The 22,770-nt window shown below is 42.4% G+C and overlaps 1 protein-coding gene across 11 annotated transcripts in view; it reads right to left on the minus strand.

The window, feature by feature from the left end:
- LOC138749973 (cytosolic carboxypeptidase 4) overlaps positions 1-22,770 on the minus strand; it is a 257,666-nt gene that overhangs the window by 88,025 nt on the left and 146,871 nt on the right. For 10 of the 11 annotated variants that reach the window (XR_011348981.1, XM_069912088.1, XM_069912087.1 and 7 more), the window contains one exon: positions 16,087-16,267. Coding sequence is in view for 10 of the 11 variants with exons in the window: in XM_069912088.1 (XP_069768189.1) it covers positions 16,087-16,267 (181 nt within the window). In the remaining variant the exon portion in view is untranslated. Of the gene's footprint in view, positions 1-398; positions 631-16,086; positions 16,268-22,770 lie in introns of those variants that run through there. The other variant, XM_069912093.1, reaches the window with a different exon arrangement.

The raw sequence follows: 22,770 nt of genomic DNA on the forward strand, positions 1-22,770 counted from the left end.
ACACTCAATTTTTTTTAAATTAAGTGGTTTTTTTGTGAACTGCGTGTGTGTGTGTGTGTAAGTGCCACAGATGCACTGCGGCAACAAGCAACCACGCTTTTTGTCAAGTGCTGACTTTATTTCTTTGTTTAAAACTGCTCATTTTGATAAATGAAGCATTTGCTAATGAAGAAACTATCAAAATTTACCCGTTCATCTCTTCTTTATTCATAGAACATTACAGCACAGAAGCAGATCCCTTTAGCCCTTCTAGTCTGTGCTGAACTAATTTTTCCCTCCTTAAATTTGGATTTTAGAAGCACTGTCTGAGAATCTGGAAAATCCAAAAGTACAGATTCACCCAATCCCTGAGTAGTCCGGATTTTCGGACTTCTATTGTACCTTCTAATTCTGTGTATCCTGCAGGCCACTCTGACAACACCTCCCAGACCCAGGAATCTACCGTTAAGCAGCCTTTCGTCCAAGGGCGAGCATCGACCTGACTTGGAAGTATATCATCATCCCTTCATCACTGGTTTTAATGCCCCTGCTCAACAACACTGTGGCAGGACTTCCATCTGAAGGATTATAGCTGTTCAGCAAGGCAGCTCATTGCCAAATAATAATGGCTTTGCTGGTAATGCCCAGATCCTGAAAGTGAATACATAACAACAAACATTAATGAGCCCTGATCCACCTTAATTAACCTCAGAGCAATAGTAAACCAATCCACCCTATCAGTTTCCTGCCAAATGTTGGATCAAAATAACATCAGAAGCATGCTCTTGAATGAAAAAAATGGCAGAGTGTTGATCAGGGAGCACAGAGACAAGGCACTTCTCCAAAGGGTTCAATTGCACACACCTAATACCAGCAACTACGAACAGGCTTTAAAGGCCTGTTAAAGAAGCCGTGAGTGTCAATAAAATCCTGTAATTCTGGGCCCAAGATGGCACTGTCTATGATCGGCAGCAGCCACAAGGGGTTGCACACTCCAGGGGAGCAGCAGACAGGGCACCAGAAACAGGAAGAAACCACCCCTCCCCCCCCCCCCGACACACACAGACAGACAGGAGAAGCAAAGGAACAGACGCTATGAGATGCTGGTCATGACTGCGGACCAGCGTGGGGATCAGCAGCTGAGGGGCCTTCACAGGTTTTGGGCTACTTGCAGTCAGGCGATCTGCACGGGCTGCGGGCTGCTGGAGGCAGGCTCATGGGAACCTGGTATCCAAACAGAGATTCGAGAGGGTGCTGAGGGCAAGAAAGGATCCCAGTGCCTTGGGCGCTGAAGGCTTCCTGATTGCATTGGAGATTTGAATTTGGAGCTCGCGTTTACAATGGAGCAAATAGGGAGTTGTGTGGTTGCAGAGGCTGCGGGGGCGCTGGAGGCAAATCCACGGACACTCGGGTTACTGAAGGGACTCTCTTTTGCTTCTCTCTCTTGTTCTATAAGGGGCGCTGGGCAACACTAATGGCAATTCTTTGCCTTACAGCAGGGTGAAGCCAATTTAATGTAATATTACATGTTCTGTACTATTACATGACAATAAAGGTATCTTGTAATCCTGTATATGTTTTGTTTTTGGCAGTTAAAATTCAGTTACATTAGTTATGGAGCTAAACTCACATCTCTGCTCTGGGAAGGTTAGCGATCTGGCACAAATCCTGGTTTGCTTTTTAATTAGAATATACAAAGTCCAACTGTTAAGCAGTTGAGCAGCTTATTACAAGCCACATATTTCTAAGTAACAGTTAAAGATTATCTCATGTTCCACAGTTACTTGGAGAAGAATTTGCAGGAGGATCTTAAAACAATGATCCAATTCCAATCAAAGGTGAAAAGCGATCTCATGATAACTGTGCTTGAAGGTGAGAGGGAAATGCTGCAGTAGTGAGAGACAGTCAAAACCAATTTTGTATTTTTGAATGTTATGGTAACGTGGCAGTTGTGGCACTGAACTTGCAATCCACAGCTCAGGCCGAGTGACACAAACCCCTGATAAAAACCCCTGGGGAATACAATTAATAAACTAAAGCAGCAAGGAAAGGATTTACCTGGTAGCCTGAACTCACAGCAGACATTCTCACCAATGTATCCTTAGCAGTAAAGGTAGGAATGGCAAACGTTCAGTCTTTGTAGAAGACCTCTTCATCTTATTCTATGGGGACCATGAAGTACAGCATGTAGCAGGCCATTCACTGCTGACCATCAACCACACATGTACTCTTCCTACATTAATCACCTTTTAAAAAGTTCTCTTCACACCTCATCAACTACGCCCAGACTCTATCTTACACTAGGGCTGGTTAACCCATCTTTGGGATTTATAGGAAGAACATGCAAACCCCATGCAGACAGGATCAAGCCAAGGTCTCTGCCACTGGGAGGAAGGCACTCCACCAGCTCTGCTACCTGTTACCACCTTGCCAGGTGAAAGGAACCTGCCAGCTCAAATCTGGGCATCCAGGAGCAACATTGGACTCATTCACCATCGATCCCGTCTCTCTCAGACATTGCCAGGACATCCGAGGGCCGACCTTGGATCAATGGTGGAGCTCAGGAGAGATACCAGGAACAGCACCAATCCTTGTGAAGCACTGACAAGAAAAGGTGATCAAGACTTCAGTGATCCACTGCAAACAAATAGCATCAGAGCTGCAGACAGCTATGAGTGGTCGTGAACGTTGAATCAACAAATTAAAGGAGGCAACTACATGTACAACCTCGTTGGTTGAAAGCAGAAGGCGATCGTGTTTACAACCAGAAATACGGCGAGAAAGTTCCAGTTTGGAATCCTTGAGACCAGCATCACAGAGGAAACACTTCAGCCAATTTGTTTCTGAATGTCAGAAATTGGATGCCACATGGCAAACACTCCACCTGCAGCAGATCTTGAGCCAAGGTGTTCCATTTTAACTTATAGATGTAGAATCTACCCAACATTGAGAAAAATTCCCCAGGAATGTACAGACCACAAATTCCAATCCAGCTAATTACCACCCAAACTGGCTCACTCACCATCTTCAATGTAGTGATGGAAAGAGCTTCCAGCAGTGCTGTCAAGAAGCAGTACCCTCCCCATCAGTAGAAAACAGAACACTTTCTAAAAATGTAGACATACAGCATGGTAGCAGGCCCTTCTGGCCCATGAGCCTGTACTGCCCAATTACACCCAATTAGCCTACAACCCACATACATTTTGAAGGGTGGGAGGAAACGGAGCCCCCAGAGGAAACCCACACAAACACGGGGAGAACATATACACTCCTGACAGACAGCACCGAATTTGAACTCCAGTCACCCCTGTTGTAACAGCGTGGCACTAACTGCTACGCTAATTATGCCTTCCTGAGCACAATGTTATGCGCTGACCTGTGTAAACCCACTCCACATCAATCTAATATTTCCCCTACCTTCAAGTTCCAGGACAAGTCAGCTCCAGATCTCATCCAGTGTTTGCTCCAAACATTAACTGTAAACCAAATTTTCAAGAGCAGCCTGCCCTTGGCAACAAGAAAACTCTGACCATGTGTGCCACCAGGGAGCGCGAGTTAAATGGATGTCAAGGAGAATATACTGTCTACTTGCTGAACAATAAGATCAGAAATGAACTCAGTTTCAGTTGCAAATATTCTGACACAGAACTTACCCATGCTTGTCAAGTACTGGATGAAATTCAGGCTTCTCCTAATGTGGCAACGAATATTCATACCACACAAAGCAATGATGATCTCCGACAGGAAATACTCGAATCTTTGGGTAGGGATAGAGTTAGAGTTCAGGGGCTTCTTCTCCCTCTGTGGTATCAACATAGAGAGCGCTGCAGGTTGAAGTTAATGCTAACCCTTGAACCATGACTAATCAGAACCCAATCTCAGCATTTATGAGCTTATCCACACCTAACCTGGCCCAGTCTAGAGTCATTCACAATAAAATCAGAGAAAAACAGAGATGCTTCACCTAAGTATATTTGGGAACACTGGACAATATTTTTTTCCCAGAAGGTTTGCTTCCCAAAATAAAATTGGGAATTATGGACAACTTCAAGCTAAACATAACGATAATTTCAGATAGGAAGTTGCAGAAACATAAAATTAACTTTTATTGAACTTATCCTGTTTAATCATATATAATGACGCTGACACATTGTGTGAGTTCAACCTAAAAATGTTTTGCCGCTGATTTTCATTTGTACGTAGCATTTGATGCCTCTCGTGTCAGTGTCCAACGATAGTCGGCCAGCATTGATGGATTCCAGTTGCCCTGATACTGCTTTTCCATGGTCACAATGTCCCGGTGAAACCTTTCACCATGTTCGTCACTGACTGGACCCAGATCAGCAGGGAAGAATCCGAGTGCAAATGCAGAAAAAGAACTTTCAATGACATGCAGCTTTTCATGGCTTTGTATGCTTGAATTAGGCTTAAAATATGACGGGAAATCACAAAAATAAGTTATATATTAAAAAAAGGTACGTGATAGGAAAGTTTTAAGGTGGTTTGCAGGATGAGCAGCTCAAAAATCTATAAAATACACCCAAAAGTGTTCACGAAGCAAAATTTTCATGGAGACAGGGCAACATTCTCCCAGCCTGGATGCAGTGCTGGGCTCAACACAACCCAATTCAAAGCTGAGAGAACATGCATGGAGCATGCCCTATGGCTCATTGTTTCTGTGCTGAACATGATGTCTAAATTAAACTAAATCTTTGCTGCTTGCATGTGATAAATGTCCCTCTTAATCATGTATCCACCTATAACCTTCATGAATGCTATTGTCATGCGTGTTTTCACTGATACCTCTGGCAGTCTGTTCCAGACACCCACCACTCTGTAAAATAACAAATTGTTCCCCCATCTCTTGTCTCCTGCACCCCCATCTGCACTCACACCACCAGGTTCAGGAACAACTGCTATCCCTCCAACATCAGACTCCTGAACAACAAACTCAATCAGGATTTTTTGATTTATTATTTTTTTTCCTCTTTGTATTGCACAGTTAGTGAGTTTACAGTTCTTTATTTGTTTCATGTGTACGTTGAGTACAGATTTTGTTTTTGCACTACCAATATGTGGTAATTCTACCTTGCCCATAGGAAAAAGGATCTCAGGGTTGTATGTGATGTCAGGGATGTACTCTGACAATAAATCTGAAATCTGAATCATCTTAAACACATGCTCTTGTGGGTGACATTTTCACCCTGGGGAAAAGATCCCTGTGTGTACATGATGCTGGTGAATGGTTTATAAGAACATATGCATGACATGAACCAATCCTGACATGTACGTATGATCTCACCAGGGTCAGCTTATGGGTCATGGTCTTCATCACTGCCTCAACAACACAACTTTTAAAGAAGTGTTCACTTCCAAATGGCTTTTACCTTCTGCAAGACAGAATTCGAGTTTCTTTTTTCAACCTAATAACACTAGCAGGAGTGAAGAGTACAAAGAAAAAGTTTAGTAACTCGTTCTCTACTGCTCCCCACTCAAAGCCTACAGATTATTCACTTTTATACACCTTTGGGCAGGGGTCTGCGTGAGACCCTACAAGTTTCACATAAGTTTCACACATCTGGCGCTCCCTGTTTATACAATAACATGTTCCCTTGTGGTGCCTGAAAGCGGCTGGGAAATGTCAGGGTGTCCTTACTCTTGGTTTAATTACTTTTGCTTCTACAACACTCTTTGTGATGTTTAGTTACTATCTCATAACAGCACAGGGAAGGTCATGTTAGAAGCCAATTACATTCTCACCATATTAGAAGGCAACTATTTTCTCACGCAACTCATTAACCATTTGTTAAGCATATTCGTTAAACTTGTTCTTTCACAGGTCTCTACATTGATGCTCATCCACCACAAGTCAAGAGAATGATTCCTAATTCCAACCAACTCGAGCAGCTACTACCAGAATTAACCCCTCAGCGATCATCATTAAGACACAGTCATTATGGCAGGATTCTTTCACAAAAACAGTAAATGTTTTGTTAATGAACAATTTGGGGAAAAGAATAACTGATTCTTGCTGCCATCATGTGACCAATTACTGAACTGCAGCCTTTAGAGATAAAGATTTCAGTTAGCAGCTGGATAAACTGATGCAGAAGCTGAAGTGTCAAGTTTATTGTCACCTGATTGCACAAGTACAATCCAATGAAACAGCGTCCTCAGTGCAAAACACGCAGACACGCCACCAGACATAACACACATACAAACAATACATGTGCAGGGCATTTGTATCGCAAGAGAAGTAACGATCGTCTGATGAAGATGGTGAAAGGCCATCTTTTATAATCACAGTTCACTTCAAAGTACTTTACAGCCAAGTGTTGAAGTGTAGGAAATATAACATCCAATCAACATCAGGTTTCACAAACAGCAATGTGATAATAATCAGAAAATGTTCTTTTAGTGGAGTTGATTGAGGGATAAACTCTCTTGTTCATCATGAGCCATGCAGTGCTTGACATACACATCATCACTGGATTATGTAGCACACCTACAGGCTGCAATTCACTCCCAATGTTTGAGAACATCTGGGTGTTGTGTCCTCTGTGCCCCATGGTGCCGACACACTTCTCTGCCTTAGACTCTTCCACATCCGCTGGCACATTCCTCACCAGCTCAAATCCATTTGGTACCAAGCTGCTGTGCTCCTTTCAGGCCTGTTGGTGTAGTCCTCACACTTTTGGGTCTGTCTGTGCTCCCCTCACACTTTCATGTTCGCTTTAGCCTCAAGTTACTGTACTCCTTTCAGATCTACTCATCTTTTCCAGTCCGCTTACGCCCCAGCCGCTCAAGCTCCAACTGGCCTGGTACAATGGCTCTTGCCTCAACTTCCCTCTGCACTGACAGCTCCATTTCCAACACCCTGTTCTCTAGTTTGATCTTGTCAGTTAGGGTTGCACATTGGTTCATTTTCTCTGCTTTCTATTCAGCCCCTACCGGTGTGTTTTCTCTCTCCTGCTTTAGTTTTATTCTTACCTGCCTAAAACAACAATTATGACCTTTTTCCATCTCTTTTTGAACCAATATTGCCTTTTCCTCTGAGCCTTTCCACCTTCCCATTATCTGCATTCACCCATCGCTCTTTTCGAGTGATCCTATCCCATCAGACCTTCATCCCATTCAGCTGCAGAGGGATAATATCCCAATCACAATGCTTCTTCCTGCAGCAAATGTGTAGTGTTATTAAACTTTTTGCAAAGAAAAATCACTCAGACATGAGTACTGCATCAACCAGACCTCAGCCACAATCAACAAGACATTATCCGCAAACTATAACCCCTGATATCCTGCTCCATCATTTTGTTTCCAGCACTAGGTTCAACCATCAGGACATCTTACCTATTCTTTCCTTTCTTTTTGATTGTAACATAGAATAATGACTGGATCCACCCCTCCCTTCCTTACCCTAATATAATTTCAAGCCAGTGCATAATACTGTAAAACCCCTGGTATCTGGCACCTATAGGGATTGGTAGGTTCCAGAAAGGTGAATTTTACAGTTGTTTGAGATCACGTTTTGCGTGACTGGTGAACTAACCACTCGGGTCACCAATTTCAAACTTCTGTATTTGTTACTTATTTCTTTTCTGCAATTTTTTTGCTGGTTGCTTGAATTCTGGATGATGGGGATTTTACTGTATCCTCAAGATTGAGAGCAACACATAATATGGGTCCCTCAATCCTGTTTGCAAAGGCTGCATTTTTTTAGACATACAGAATGGTAACAGGCCATTTTGTCATATGAGCCTGTGTCACCCATTTACACATTGATCCACAACCCCAGTATGTGAGCCTGTGCCATCCATTTACACCACATTGATCCACAACCCCAGTATGTTTTTTTGAAGGATGGGAGGACACTGTTACGTCTGGAGGAAAGCCATGCAGACACAGGGAGAATCTACAAACTCCTTACAGACAGTGCCATATTCGAACCCTGATCACTGATACTGTAACAGTGTGGCGCTATCTATGTTTTTTGAAGGATGGGAGGACACTGTTACGTCTGGAGGAAAGCCATGCAGACACAGGGAGAATCTACAAACTCCTTACAGACAGTGCCAGATTCGATCCCTGATCACTGATACTGTAACAGTGTGACGCTATCTACAATAACCATGCTGCCCCTCTTCCTTCCTCCCCCTCACTGTTTTAAACCCCCTAATTATAGAATCCATCTACAATGTTATATTTCACCAAGTATCTCTCCCCCATTCTGTTCTAAGGCACCATGGTCAGCTTCATACCAATTTAAAATCCTTTCTCTGTAAACTTACAAATCACAAGTAAAACACCCTAGATGGTTTTATTTACACAATCCTCATTCTCCATCACACTTGCACTCCCTTCACTTTAAAAACTCTCAGTCACCCTAGGCCCTTCTGATCTAGCAATTTTCTGTGAAATATGACCAAGAAACCAACTACTCATTCAATGTCTTTCCTTAGGGTGCAGACTACACTTAACTTGCAGTTCAGCTCAACAACTTAGCATGTATAACCATATATAACTGCATAGCAATTACAGGACAGAAACAGGCCAGTTCAGCCCTTCTAGACCATGCCGAATACCTTCTCCCACCTGGTCCCATTGACGCACACCCGGCCCATGACCCTCACACCTCAGACATCCATAGACCTATCCAACTTTTCCTTAAACATTAAAATCAAACCCACATCGACCACTTCACCCTCTGAGTGAAGAAATTCCCCTCATGTTTCCCCTAAACTTTTCCCCCTTCAATGTTGTTTGAATCTCCCCCATTCTCAATGGAAAAAGCCTGTCCACATTGACTCTATCTGTCCCTTCAGAATTTTAAATACCTCTATAAACTCACCCCTCAATTTTCTACAATTCAGGGAATTGCCTGTTCAACCTTTCCGTGTAACTCGATCCTTGAAACCCATGCAACATTCTTGTAAATCTCCTCTGTACTCTCTCTATTCTGTTAATATCTTTCCTATATTTTGGCGACTAAAACTGCACACAATGTTCCAAATTTGGCCTTACCAATGCCTTATTCAACTTCAACATGACATACCAACTCCTGTATTAATTAATCTGATTTTTGAAGGCCAATACACCAAAAGCTTTCTTCACCATCCTATATACACGTGTCTCAACTTTCAGGGAATTATGTACCAGAATTCCTAAATCACTTCGTACTACGGCACCCCTCATCTATCATTTAACGCGTATGATCTTTGCTGATTAGTCCTACCAAAATTTAGCAGCTCACATTTATTCGCATTAAACTCCATCTACCATCTAAAGTCCATATAGACAACATCCACAGCCTTCCCCTTGTCAACCTTCTTCATAACCTCCTTGGAAAAACTCTAAGATTTTTTAAACATGATCTACCATGTACAAAACCGTGTTGACTACTCAATCCCTGTCTTTCCAAATAATTGTATATACCATCTCTAAGAAAACTCTCTATTAATTTACATCAAACTCACAGGCCTATAATTACCTAAGCAAAGATCTGGACCAATCACAATTCAACTATTGTCACAACTGCTCCACAGGAGATGCAATATTGCTGGTTCTCCAGTCAGCTCTGGATCACCTCAAAAACAGCAACTCATACATGCGGCTGCTCTTCATAGACTATAGTTTGGCCTTCGATACCATTATTTCCTCAGTTCTGGTCAACAAGCTTCAAACCCTGGGTCTCTGAACCCCACCCCCCCCCCCCCCAAAATTTGATCCTTGACTTCAGCTAAACCAAGGACAAGTTTGTGGACTTTAGGAGGAAGTCAGGGGAACACCACCCAGTCCCCATTGAGGGTTCAGTAGCGGAGAGGGTCAAAAAGTTCAAATTCCTTGGTGTCAACATCTCCGAGGATCTGTCCTGGAGCCTTCATGTTGACGCAATCGCGAAGAAGGCTCGTCAGTGGCTACACTTTATGAGGTGTTTGAGAAGATTTGGTATTGTCACTGAAGACTCTCAAAAGCTTCTACAGGTGTACAGCGGAGAGCATTCTGGCTGGTTGCAGCACTGACTAGTACCAAGGTGCCAACACTCAGGACAAGAAAATCTACGGAGTTGTTGACTTGGCCTGCAACATCAAAGGCACCAGACTTCACTCCATCGAGGACATCGACATGAGACGGTGTCTTAAAAAAGCAGCATCTTTCCTCAAAGGCCCCCAACCACCCAGACCATGCCCTCTTCACTCTGCTACCATCAGAAAAAAGGTAAAAGACCTCAAGACAAGCACTCTGCCCAAGGACAGCTTCTTCCCCACTGCACTGATTTGAAAAGAAAGATGGAAATGCTGAATCAGTGGAATCAAAGCTCCATCCAAGTGCATGTGTCGTGTGGCTGAGGAGGTTGTGAAAAAGGGGAAAGGCTTGACAAAATTAGAAATTATAATGGAATAAGTTTCTGTGATTGTTGACCTATAGCCACAAGTGTCACCACATATTGGAAGAACTTTGTTACTTGCTGCTCAGGATTGGAGAAATGACTATATTAATGCATTTCAATTATTACATTTGCCTTTCAAACAGAAATGCAGGATTCTGGCATCCAGAGTAAAGATGGCTGCAGACACCTTATATTTTGTAACTGTAGGGTAAAGATAAACTAATTGATAATTTTTTAAATAAAAAATATTTCTTAAAGGGAGGTGTAACAATTTATATGCCTGGAACCCAATTTTCTACTCTGTGTAATGACAGGTAAGGACATGGACACACATTACTTCCTGCAATGGGATAGATGCATCACTGTTAACTATTTACAATAAGCCCGAGATCTCTTTTAAATTAATCCTGGTATGGTACAATCAAATGGACCCTTCAGCCTCAAGATCATGTTGGGGATCTCATTTCAATTTCTATCATTCGCCTTGAAATGATTTTACGTCAGTGGTAACATGAACAGTACTAAACACCAATTAATGAAATCAATATAATTTATGATATGATTAGACTCTGGCTAGGCAGTGCACGGGTTGGCTTTCTCTTAATTACTGATGGGTATGCTGCAGTGATTGAATGTCACCATGGGAATGCTTCACATTGCAGCTGTGCTGTAAAGAGGAAACCGAGAAACATCTAATATCCTCTCTCAATAAAACATTCACAAGTGACAATAGCACAGTAACTGAAATTCCCAAGAGCTTTGCCTCCACATTACAAATACATCTTTAATAAGTGTCTTCAGTGAGGATTCTTGGAACCAGTTACAATACTATTCTGGTATAGCATTCTCTGCTTATTTAACGATGATGTGTTCCATTTCTACAGTGTACTGTGTGATAGGCCTGCAGAAAACTGGAGGTGGAGAGGGGAGATGGGGTGGAGGTGTCAATGCATCACTGAAAAGCTGAGAACATGGAAAGCTCAAAAGCACTGGAAAATTAGACTTCAGAGAAATAACAAAACAAAAATTGCATTTTATATTCCTTCTTCCAAAGTCTTGGAAGTCCCACAGTATTTCACAATACAGTGCCGTGGTTGGAGTAGAGTGACATGGTTGGAACGCTGTTATAACACCAATGACTGGGACTTGGGTTCCAAACCAATGCTGTCTGTAAGGAGTTTGTATGTTCTCCCGTGTCTGCACGGATTTTCCTCAGGGGCTCCAGTTTCCTCCCACCCTTCAAAACTTACTGAGGGTTGTAGGATAAATGGGTGTAATTGAGCAGCACAGGATCATGGGCCGGAAGGGCCTGTTACCATGATGTATATCTAAATTTGATAGCATAGATGTGGAGAAAATGTTCCCAGGATTGGGAGTTGAGGGCCAGAGGGCACAGCCTCAGAGAGGAAGAGATGAGGTTTCTGCAGCCAGAGGGAGGTGAATCTGTGAAATTTATTTCCACAGATGGCTGTGGAGTCTAAGTTCTCGCATAAAGCAGGTTGATAAGGTTTTTGATTAGTTAGGATATCAAAAGTTATGGGGTGAAGGGAGGAGAATGGGGTTGAAAGGAAAAACAATCAGACATGATTCGAATGGCGGAGCAGGCTTGATAAGCTGAATGGTTAATTCTGTCTTATGGTCTCTTCCAAAATAAAAATCACTCAGCTAGATTTTTAGACAAATATTTATTATTTTATTTGCTTTGCATTCCACAGCCAATTTGCAGTATTTGCCCTTATTGCAAGTATTTGAACTTGTTCTTTCACAACATGGGCTGCATGGTTAGCGTAGAGGTTAACGCAGCACTGTTACAGCGCTAGTGACTGGGACTGTGGGTTCAAATCCCGCGCTGTCTGTAAGGAGTTTGTATGTTTCCTCCCATGTTTGCGTGGGTTTCCTCTGCGGGGGTAGGTTAATTGGGTGTGGTTGAAATGCCTGTTACCATGCTGCATGTCTAAATTTTAAAAATTTAAATTTACAATTTAAAAATGTAAAACAAATGCCACATTTCCACTCCTTTATTTACATTATACTATCATTTCCTTTTCTTTTTTTTCCTATTGTCAAACCAGGTGAGAAGAGCGGAGGAGCGGTGGTGGGACAGCTGGACTTTGGGCTTCTGCTGAGATCAGTGAGGAGACAGAGCTTCCAGTCACACTCATGAGCGATGTCTCTCTGTGCCTGGATAGCCTTCAGAGGTCAATATCTATAAGCATCCCAGTTAATTGGCTGTGCAGTGTCCCAAGATAGGAGGCCCTTTGTGCCATTTCCACTGGGCCACCCTTAACTGGGACACAACTCGTCCTTGGGGATCAGTGTTCAACCTTCAACTGAAAATGGGTGATTTTCTGCTGTCCTTTTTCCACTGGTTTTATCAGCACACCGGTGTCAACTGACGCTGGGGATACGAGTAGGGGTCAAGGTGGTTAATCCCTGGCACGAAATGACGTCATTTGATGCCAGCGTTCAGAAAGTTTTCTTTTTCCACTGAACCCTGTCCCAATTAATTCCTGGGACAAGGAGCCAGTGGAAAAGGGGCTATCGAAGCACATTATAAACAAGACCACTGGCACAACTCAAAATACCAAACTCCCTTGGTGGCACAAGAAGTCTCCTTTACAAGCAAAGCACAATTTTAATTCAACAATCTTAATTAAATAAATTTCTAAAATGTACTAATTTGCTTCTCTGTCCTGTTTCGTCCACTGTGAATAATGTGCCTTCAATTTCCTTCATGGACAAATGCATGTAGGAAGTGAGATACATGCAATCCACAGAAAGGGTAAAATCCCTCCGTTTTCTACCAATTGCTGTTACGTGTGATTTCCCCAACTGCACTCTGTCATATCTAATCCTACATCAAGGGAACTTCCTCAATGTCTATTTCTCAGATGTTGCCTGAAGCTGCTGGAGATCCAGTGCTCATGTTGAATCTCCATCGCAAGCTCTAAGCGCCATGCAATTGGGTGAACAATTTGGAAGAAGCGTCTTGTATACAGTTCTAATATTAAAATGGAAATGTCATAATGGCATTTTGCAGAATTTTTCAGGCATGTTAAAAAGATGAGATTTTTCTGAATCCGATTAAGTAATGAAAGCAGTAAACAGATTGCAAAAATCATTTTAATGATTTGATTAATAGTCTGCGTGGCATTTGCTTGTCAGTAAAAAGGTCAAGAGCTCATTGCTAAAAGGTTAAGATTGGTTAGAGCAGGAGGGGGAGGAGAGGAGACTAAATAAGAGTGGAGAGAGTACTGTAAAATGAGAAGGGGGTGGAATGGGCCAAGATACCAACAGGTGCTGGTACTGAAGAAATGGGTGGAACCAAGGAATGTCCTGGTGTATTGGCTATTGAAGGGGGTGGGTGATAGCTTTGATGGGTTTGTACTGTAGGCCTCCCAGTAGAAAGATTGCAGAAAATTCTAAGAACAATAGGACTGTCATAGTTGGTGATTTTAACTTCACTAATATTGTCTTGGACTGCTCTAGTGCTTAGGGCTTGGATGGAGTGGAATTTGTTAAGCAAGGCATAGTTAATATAGGAGTTAGCGCAACGCTATTACAGCAAAAGTGACTGAGGTTTGATCTGGTGCTGTCTGTAAGGAGTTTCTATGTTCTCCCCGTGTATGTGTGCATTTCCTCCCATTGTTTCAAAAGTACTGGAGTTTGTAGGTTTCTTGGGTGTAACTAGCCGGTACGGGCTCGTGAGCTGAAAGGGCCTGTTACCATGCTGTATGTCTAAATTTAAATTTAAAATGTCCAGGTATTTTTCCTCAAGCGATACATTATTGGCCCTTCTCGAGAAGGGACAACACTAGATCTTTTTTTGGGAAATGAAGCTAGGCAAGTGGATGAAGTGTCAGTGAGGGAGAACTTTGGGATGAAAGACCACTATTCTATCAGTTTTTAAAATGGACTGGTCCAGAAGTTCAAGTTTAACATGAGGTCAAGACTAATTTTGACATCTTGAGACAGGAATCTCCAAAGACTGATTGGAAGAGGTTGCAAGTTGTCCTGTAAGTGGGAAACTTTAAAATGTGAGATAGGGAGAGTTTGAGGACAGCAGCTTGCTATTAGAGTGAAGGGCAAGGTTGGCAGGATTAAAGAACCCTGGGATGAAGGATATTGATGCTTTGCTCAGGAAAAGAGACTGGGAGAAGATACAAACTCCTTGCAGATAGTTCGGGGTTTGAACCCCGGTCCTGTCCCAATCCCTGGTGCTGTAAAGCCATTGTACTAATCGCTCTGCCAACCAATGCCACCCTGATCAGTCTTTTATCCCCAGGGTAGAGGAGTGTAAAACTAGAAGGCATACAGTAGGTTTAAAGGGGATCCAAGTAGCAGGGATTTTTTTTTTTAAACAGAGTATGGAGGTATGTGGAATCAACAGCTAGAGGAAGTGATAGAGCCACAAAATAGACTGGGACATGTACATAAATAAGAAAGGTTTGAAGGGAAACAGACCAATCTTATGCAAATGGGACTAGCTCAGATAGGCAACTTATTTGGCATGGGTGTGTTGGGCCAAAGAATCTGTTACCACATTGTTGAGCTCCATAATTCTAACCACATGACAATGTGAGCATGCAGGATAGTGTGAGAACATGCTATCGTGAATACTTTAGTATTGTCGATTGTATCGCTGAGTCGAATGACAAGAGTGAATCTTTTGCAGTTCTTAATATGTAAAAGAATTGAACAAAAGCTTTGTCTCAGTATTAATGGCATTGGGCCATTCAACTCCTTGAACCTGATTACCATTCAATTGGATTGTAGACAGTGATCAAGGGTCTCAACTCCACGTTTCTGCCTGACCATCAGTGACTGTGGATCACCCTGTCATTCAAACATTTCTCCTTAAAGTTTTCATCGAGAGCATCCACAGCTCTCTGGGACAGGGAATTCCAAAGACTCACAAATAAATCCTTCTGCATGCCAGTTTTAGTTTATTGACAGTATACTCTAAGACTATTATGCCCCATGTTTAGACTTCAGTCCTCAGTATCCATTCCACTAAGACCCTCAGAATTTTGTTTCCATGACATCGCCTCTCATTCATAAATGTTCCAGAGAATCTAAGACAGTATAAACACATTCATTCGTGAATCTGTTGGGAGTTATCGACTGCATCCAGTGCTCCCTTTGTGACCTTCTCTACATCAGAGAGGCTGGAAACAGACTGGGAGATCACTTCACTGAGCACTTTGGCTCTGTCCACATCAATGACAGGAATCTCCCAGTTTCCAACCATTTCAATTCTGAGCCACATTCCAACGCTGACCTGTCTGTCCATGGCCTCATACACAGTCAAACCAAGACCACCTGTAAATTGGAGGAGCAACACCTAATTTTCCATCTGGGCCCTCTCCGATCGGATGACATCGATCAACTTCTCTGGTTTCTGCTAGCCCACTCCCTGTTCTCCCTCTCTTCCCCATCTCTTCTTTCCTCCAGCTCTCCTCCCCCTTCCCTCTCCATTCACAGAGGACCCCCCCCATTTGCTGGTGTGCCCTCCCTCCCATATCCACTTTATACGTCCTGCCTATGGGACTGTGTTCCTCCCCCTGCCCCTCACCATTTTGTTCATACCTTGATGAAGGGCTCAGGCCCGAAACATTGGTTATGTATCTTTATCACCTGCTGTGTTTCTCCAGAATTGCATTTTTACTTTTATTTTAAACACATTTATAACATTTTTCTTCAATTATTTTGCTCACCAGCCATTGATAACTCCATCTGGGTTCAGCATTGGAATGATTTTGAAGATGTAAGTATCCCTTAAGCAGCAAGCAATGGGATTGTTACTGATGAGAAATTCCAGGGTTCCCTTCATGACCCAACTAGCATTGCTCTCTCCAGGATGGACTCGACCTGTCAACACCACATACTGACGATCCCCTGTAAAATACCGCAAGAGAATAGGTCAGCTTCCCATCCAAATTCTGACCCTGTTTATAACTTCACATTAAAAATCTTTCCAGCAATAATTAAGAACCAGGCTGCTTTACCTCTTCAAATGTTGTGGATCAGACTGTTAATAATGTTTAGCTGTAAACTTAATGTTTCAAGCCAGTCAAAATAAATAGAAATAACTGAATGTTTTTGTAGCACCAGCCTTTGGCTGCTAGATTGAAGCCCAGCCAAATGGCTATAAATAATATTCTTAACCATACTACCCCAAGAGTGTCAGGGTTTTATCTGGGAATGTTTGCAAGAGGCTGGTAAACATTCGTGGCTGCCATACAGAAGAGAAGTGGCGCATGCCCATAGAGGTAGTAATGAAAGAGATTCTCGTAACCATGATGTACAACACAGAGTGTGTACAACACAGAGATACATAAAACCTGGTTCCTACAGCCAAGCTAATCTGAAGGTTGGGGACCTTCACAGCTCCATAAACTACAAGCATGTCAATTTCACTTTGCCTAACATGAGTTAATAGATGAAGCTAAAGGACAACAATAGTAAATGGTGTTGACAAATTTGATTTAATGCTTCTACAAAATTAATGCAGTAAGTGACGTTGTGCATATGGACTTACAAATTACATTTGATAAAATGCCACATAATAGACTTTTAGCAAAATTGCAGTCTGCGATATTAAAGGGAAAATAGAAGAGTGGATACAAAATTGAAATTGAAGAAGATGCAGAAAGCAGATAGTAGTTTAAATCAGACGGCAGAGAACCACACAATCAGTGTTTCTTCACTGCAATCAGCGTTTCTTCACTGCAATCAGCGTTTCTTCACTTCAATCAGTGTTTCTTCACTGCAATCAGTGCTTCTTCACTGCAATCAGTGCTTCTTCACTGCAATCAGTGCTTCTTCACTACAGTCAGTGCTTCTTCACTGCAGTCAGTGCTTCTTCACTGCAATCAGTGCTTCTTCACTACAATCAGTGCTTCTTCACTACAATCAGTGCTTCTTCACTACAATCAGTGCTTCTTCACTACAATCAGTGCTTCTTCACTACAATCAGTGCTTCTTCACTACAATCAGTGCTTCTTCACTACAATCAGTGCTTCTTCACTGCAATCAGTGCTTCTTCACTACAATCAGTGCTTCTTCACTACAATCAGTGCTTCTTCACTACAATCAGTGTTTCTTCACTGCAATCAGTGCTTCTTCACTGCAATCAGTGCTTCTTCACTGCAATCAGTGCTTCTTCACTACAGTCAGTGCTTCTTCACTGCAGTCAGTGCTTCTTCACTGCAATCAGTGCTTCTTCACTACAATCAGTGCTTCTTCACTACAATCAGTGCTTCTTCACTACAATCAGTGCTTCTTCACTACAATCAGTGCTTCTTCACTACATCAGTGCTTCTTCACTACATCAGTGCTTCTTCACTACATCAGTGCTTCTTCACTACAATCAGTGCTTCTTCACTACAATCAGTGCTTCTTCACTACAATCAGTGTTTTTAGACTGCAGGGAAACACACAATGGACCCACTACAATCAGTGTTTCTTTGATCCATATTAATGGCTTTGATTTTGACAAATGGTATAATTCCAATGATTATCAATGACTCAAAATCTGGACAGAGAGTTCTAAAGGGCTGACTAGCAGATTTTACTGTCAGAGTATATACATAACATCACATTCCTTTTCCAGCAGATGAGGCAAATTTACCACTTATTGATAGGGCAAAGAAGATGTATTCAACGTACACGTATAAACAAATAAAGAAATGTAAACAAACTGATTGTAATATAGAGAGATAAAAATCAATAAAGTGCCAAACTAAAAGTCTTTAAATGAGTCTCTGATTGTTTAGGAGTCTGATGGTGGAGGGGTAGCTGCTGTTCCTGAACCGTGTGGTGTGAGACTTGTGGCCCCTATACCTCTTTCCTGATGGCAGCAGGGAGAATAAAGCATGTGCTGGGTGGTGTGGGTCCTTGATGATTGCTGCTCTCCAACAACAGCGTTCCCTGTAGATGTTCTCAACAGTGGGGAGGGTTTTGCCTGTGATGTCCTGGGCTGTGTCCATTACCTTTTGCAGGGCTTTCCACTCATGGGTATTAGTGTTCCCATATCAGACTATGATGCAGCAGGTCAGCACACCTTCCACCACATATCTGTAGAAATTTGCTAAGGTTTCCAATGCAATACCGAACTTCTGCAAACTCCTGAGGAAATAGGCGCTGATGTGCTTTCTTCACAATGAGATTAGTATGTTGGGTCCAGGGAAGATCCTCTAAGATAGTGATTCCCAGGGATTTAATTAGCTCACCCTCTCCACCTCTGATTCCCCAATGACCACTGGGATCAAACACCTCTGGTTTTCCCTTCCTGAAGTTAACAATCAGCTCCTTGGTTTTGGTGATACTGAGTGCGAAGTAGTTGGTGCACCATTCAGCCACTTTTTCAGTCTCCCTCTTCTATACATTTTTTATACACCGACTATCATGGTATCATCAGCGAATTTGTAGATGGTGTTGCTGTCATACCGAGCTAAAGAGACATAGTCACAGTCATAGAAGAGGGCTGGAGAGGAAATGTGAATGGAAGTTCAGAAACTAAAAGGTGGAGGTTAAAAATCTGACAGAGTCTGTTCTCAGTCAGATTGTTAAGGACTGATATCAAGCCTTTGAAGGGAGTGGAGGAAAGATGTACTGGAAAAATTATTCAAATGCATTTCTTATTGTTGGCTTATCTACAAGAGATTTCAAATGCTGGAATCTGGAGCAAACAATCAATCCTCTGGAGGAACTCAATGGGTCCAAGCTGCACCTGTGGGGAGAATAGATCTTGTTTGATGAAGAGTTCTGACCCACAATGTGAGCAATTCCTTCCTGTCCCCTATAAATGCCACAGAGATCCTCCACGTGATTGTATACATGCATTAAAAAGGGTCAGGCTGCTGCACTACATAGGATACTTTGTGGTTTTCACGTTGGCCATCCGGCCCGTCAAGCATGCCCTGCCATTTAATGTGATAATGGCTGATCTGATGATAGGGTCATCTCCATCTACTTGCCTTTACTCCATATCCCTTAATTCCCCAATCCATTCAATCTTGTTTTAAATAAGTTTATTGAGATAGTCCCACTGCTTTTAATAGGCAGATAATTCCACAGATTCATCACCCTCTGGGAAAGCAGTTCCTCCTCACCTCCATCCTAAATCTGCTACCCTGGGCCTTGAGTCTATGTCCCCTAGTTCTCATCTCACCTACCTGTGGTAAAAGCTTACCTATGTCTTATCTATTCCTTTCATAATTTTATATGTTTCTATAAGATACCCTTTCATTTTTCTGAATTGTAGTTATAGGGTCCCAGACGATTCAATCTCTCCTCTTAGGTTAACCCCTGCATCTCTGGAATCAATCTGGTGAACCACCTCCAACGCCAGGACATCCTTCCTCAATTAAGGAGACCAGAACTGCACACAGTACTTCAGATGCAGCCTCACCAGTACCCTATACAGTTACAGTATGACTCCCTGCTCCTAAACAAATCCCTCTCGCAATGAACGCTATTTTATCTTCCTGATAGCATGCTACACCTGCAAACTAAACTTTTGTGATTTATGCACCAACACTTCTAAGTCCTTCTGCATGGCAGCTTGCTGCAGTTCCTTGTTATTCTAGTAATAGTTTGATCTATTATAATGTTCAATAATGAATTTTCAAAATCAGACCTGCATGTAATTACTCATCCACGCTAGTCCAACTTCCCCTCTATCCAGGCGATCCCAACCAGAAAGAATAATAAGGCCATAAGCACCTAGGAACACTGAGTGGTGAAGGTCTGCCAAGCTGCCTGTCTCCCCTCTGGCGAGCCTTGCTGTACTAACATTGGCTGTGCATTATCTCTACTGTTAAGGGCACTCCCCTTGGGTATAACTGTGTCTGCACCTATTGTCTTTCATTATTGTACCATGAGTTTCTGCTAATAAAAGCCATGATTATTGTTTGACCCCATCATCTTTGTCCACTTCATCAACTGGCACTTCAATTTTACGAGCAGAAATGGGTGCAGCCCTCAAGCCAGAGCGGCTGATAATCGGCCAGTCTGCCCCGAGGGCCAGAGAAATTTTCAACCACTGGATTGCTTGTTTCAATTACTACATGGCTCAAAACAACATGGTCGATGAGGCCATCGGAACTCTCTGGTGGGTGAGGTCCCTTTCGCCGTAACTCAAGGAGCTACCATTCTGGCTCTAGCCCGGGAATGACTGACTGTTTACTATGCTGCGCCACGGAATGTGGTGCTTGCTCGACACCAGTTGCTGACTAGATGCCAGAAACCCGGGGAAAGTGATGCTGCCTATGCACTGGCCCTCGACTCACTGGCAAATGAATGTGATGTCAGGGCAGTCAATCTGCAACAACACTGCAATGTTTTGAAGCTGGATGCTTTAGTCAACAGGATTGACTCCAGTTACATCCGACAGAGGCTGCTGGAGACGGAGCCCTTCACTCTAGCCAAAACACTGAAAAATGCCATGCGGTCCGGTGAAATGCTAGAAACCGAAAAGGAAACACCCAGGAGTGCTGGAACCCCGAAGGAAAGAAAAAGGCAAACTCCTGAAAAATGCTACTTCTGTGATAAGAGCTGGCACCCCAGACAGAAGTGCCTGGCTCAATTTGCTTCCTGCAGCTATTGTGGGAAACTCGGCCACTTTGCTAAAGCGTGTAAGGCGAAAAGTACTCCCACTGATAAAAAGAAGCACCAAGGAAATGCGTCCTGGAGCTGCAGCAATGAAAGACAATAGGTGCATACACAGTTATACCCAAGGGGAGTGTCCTTAACATTCGAGATAATGCACAGCCAATGTTAGTACAGCACGGCTCGCCAGAGGGGAGATTCACCACACACCGCCCCTTGCAGGTTCCACACTTCATATCATGCACCATCCTGACCTCACAATGTATTGCTACTCCTTCAATGTCACTGTGTCAAAATTCAGGAAATCCCCACACAAATCACCGAGGAGTGCCTTCTCCTCGAGTCTGCAGTGGTTCAAGGGTAGTTAGGGACAGGTCAAAAAATTTGACCTTGCCAGCTGCACCCAGATTTCAAAAAACTAATTAAAAATTAGGGTGGCATGGTTACTGTGGCAGTTAGCACAATGCTGTTACAGTGCCAGCGACTCGGGTTCGAATCCAGCGATGGGTGTAAGGCATCTGTATGTTCTCCCCCTGTATGTGTGGGTTTCCTCTGGTTTCCTCCCACCCTTCAAAACATACAGAGGTTGTAGATTAATTGGAGTATTTGGGCCACATCGGCTCATGGGCCAGAAGAACCTGCTACTGTGCTGTATGTCTAAATGTAATATTTAAAAAAAGAAAATTTAAAATAATTAACAGTAATGCCAGAGATTGGTGGAATATTTATTTTTGCTGCTATTCACTATTATCTGGAATGCGCAGCCTGAAATATTTGTGAAAGGACATTGGATGAAATTGGGTGAAAACCAAGGTGAGAACATTTTAAAGAATGAGATTAATATGATAATTTTCAAGGAGTCTGAACATTAACAATGAATGTACTTCTTCTATGTTTAAGATTCCATGACTCAATACCCTTTCCACCTTGCAATCTGCATTTATAACGTGCATTCAACATCCTCAAGGCACTGCAAAGTATTTCATGGGAACTAGCATTCCAGATTTCTGCTTGGCTGTGAGAGGAAGTAACAGTGGGTGTTACTCGCTCCTGCTTAAAACTTTACATTTTTCCTTCACTTTTAACTTCCTTTTTTTTTTTACAACCAAAGTGATCTATCTGTATGTTTCATTATCAGCCTCTCTCACCAAAAATTGCTTTAAAATGTCTATAACAGCTACTAAAACATGGGAAAAGAAGAAATGACAACAAGCTTAACTACAGAGACCATCATGGAGTTAATGGTGCAGCTTAAATAATCGTTGACGGAAGAATTTAAAAATGAATTTAAAAATGGCTTGGACCAGATTGAAGTCAACCTTGAACAGATTTGTTCAGGAGGTGAGTGGTTGTCATCTATTGACCTCAACTCAAACAAATTGAGTGAGCGTGTTAAAGAATTAGAAGATGTAAGCTCCAGTCTAACTAACATTAATTTGAAGTTAATGATGAGGGTCATTGATCTGGAAAGCAGGAGCAGAAGGCAAAATATAGATGTACTTTAGGCCTGCCTGAGTCTACTGAAAGTGGGCAGCTTACAAAATATTTTTGGAGCTGCTCTGCGATGTGTTCGGAAGAGATTTCTTCACATCACTGCCTATATTGATATAGTCAGCACCCAAACTGACTTTGGGTCAGAAGATGAGCTCTGTCATTCTCAGATTACATCGTTACCAAAACAAGGACCTTTTGATCCGTAAAGCCCAATGAAGAGGGAAGCTTGAATATTGTGGTCAACGCATTAGGATCATCAAGGATTAGGTAAAGGTAAAACTATATTTAGAATG

Source organism: Narcine bancroftii, chromosome 14 (genome assembly GCF_036971445.1).
Source record: "Narcine bancroftii isolate sNarBan1 chromosome 14, sNarBan1.hap1, whole genome shotgun sequence".
Lineage (NCBI taxonomy): Eukaryota > Metazoa > Chordata > Chondrichthyes > Torpediniformes > Narcinidae > Narcine > Narcine bancroftii.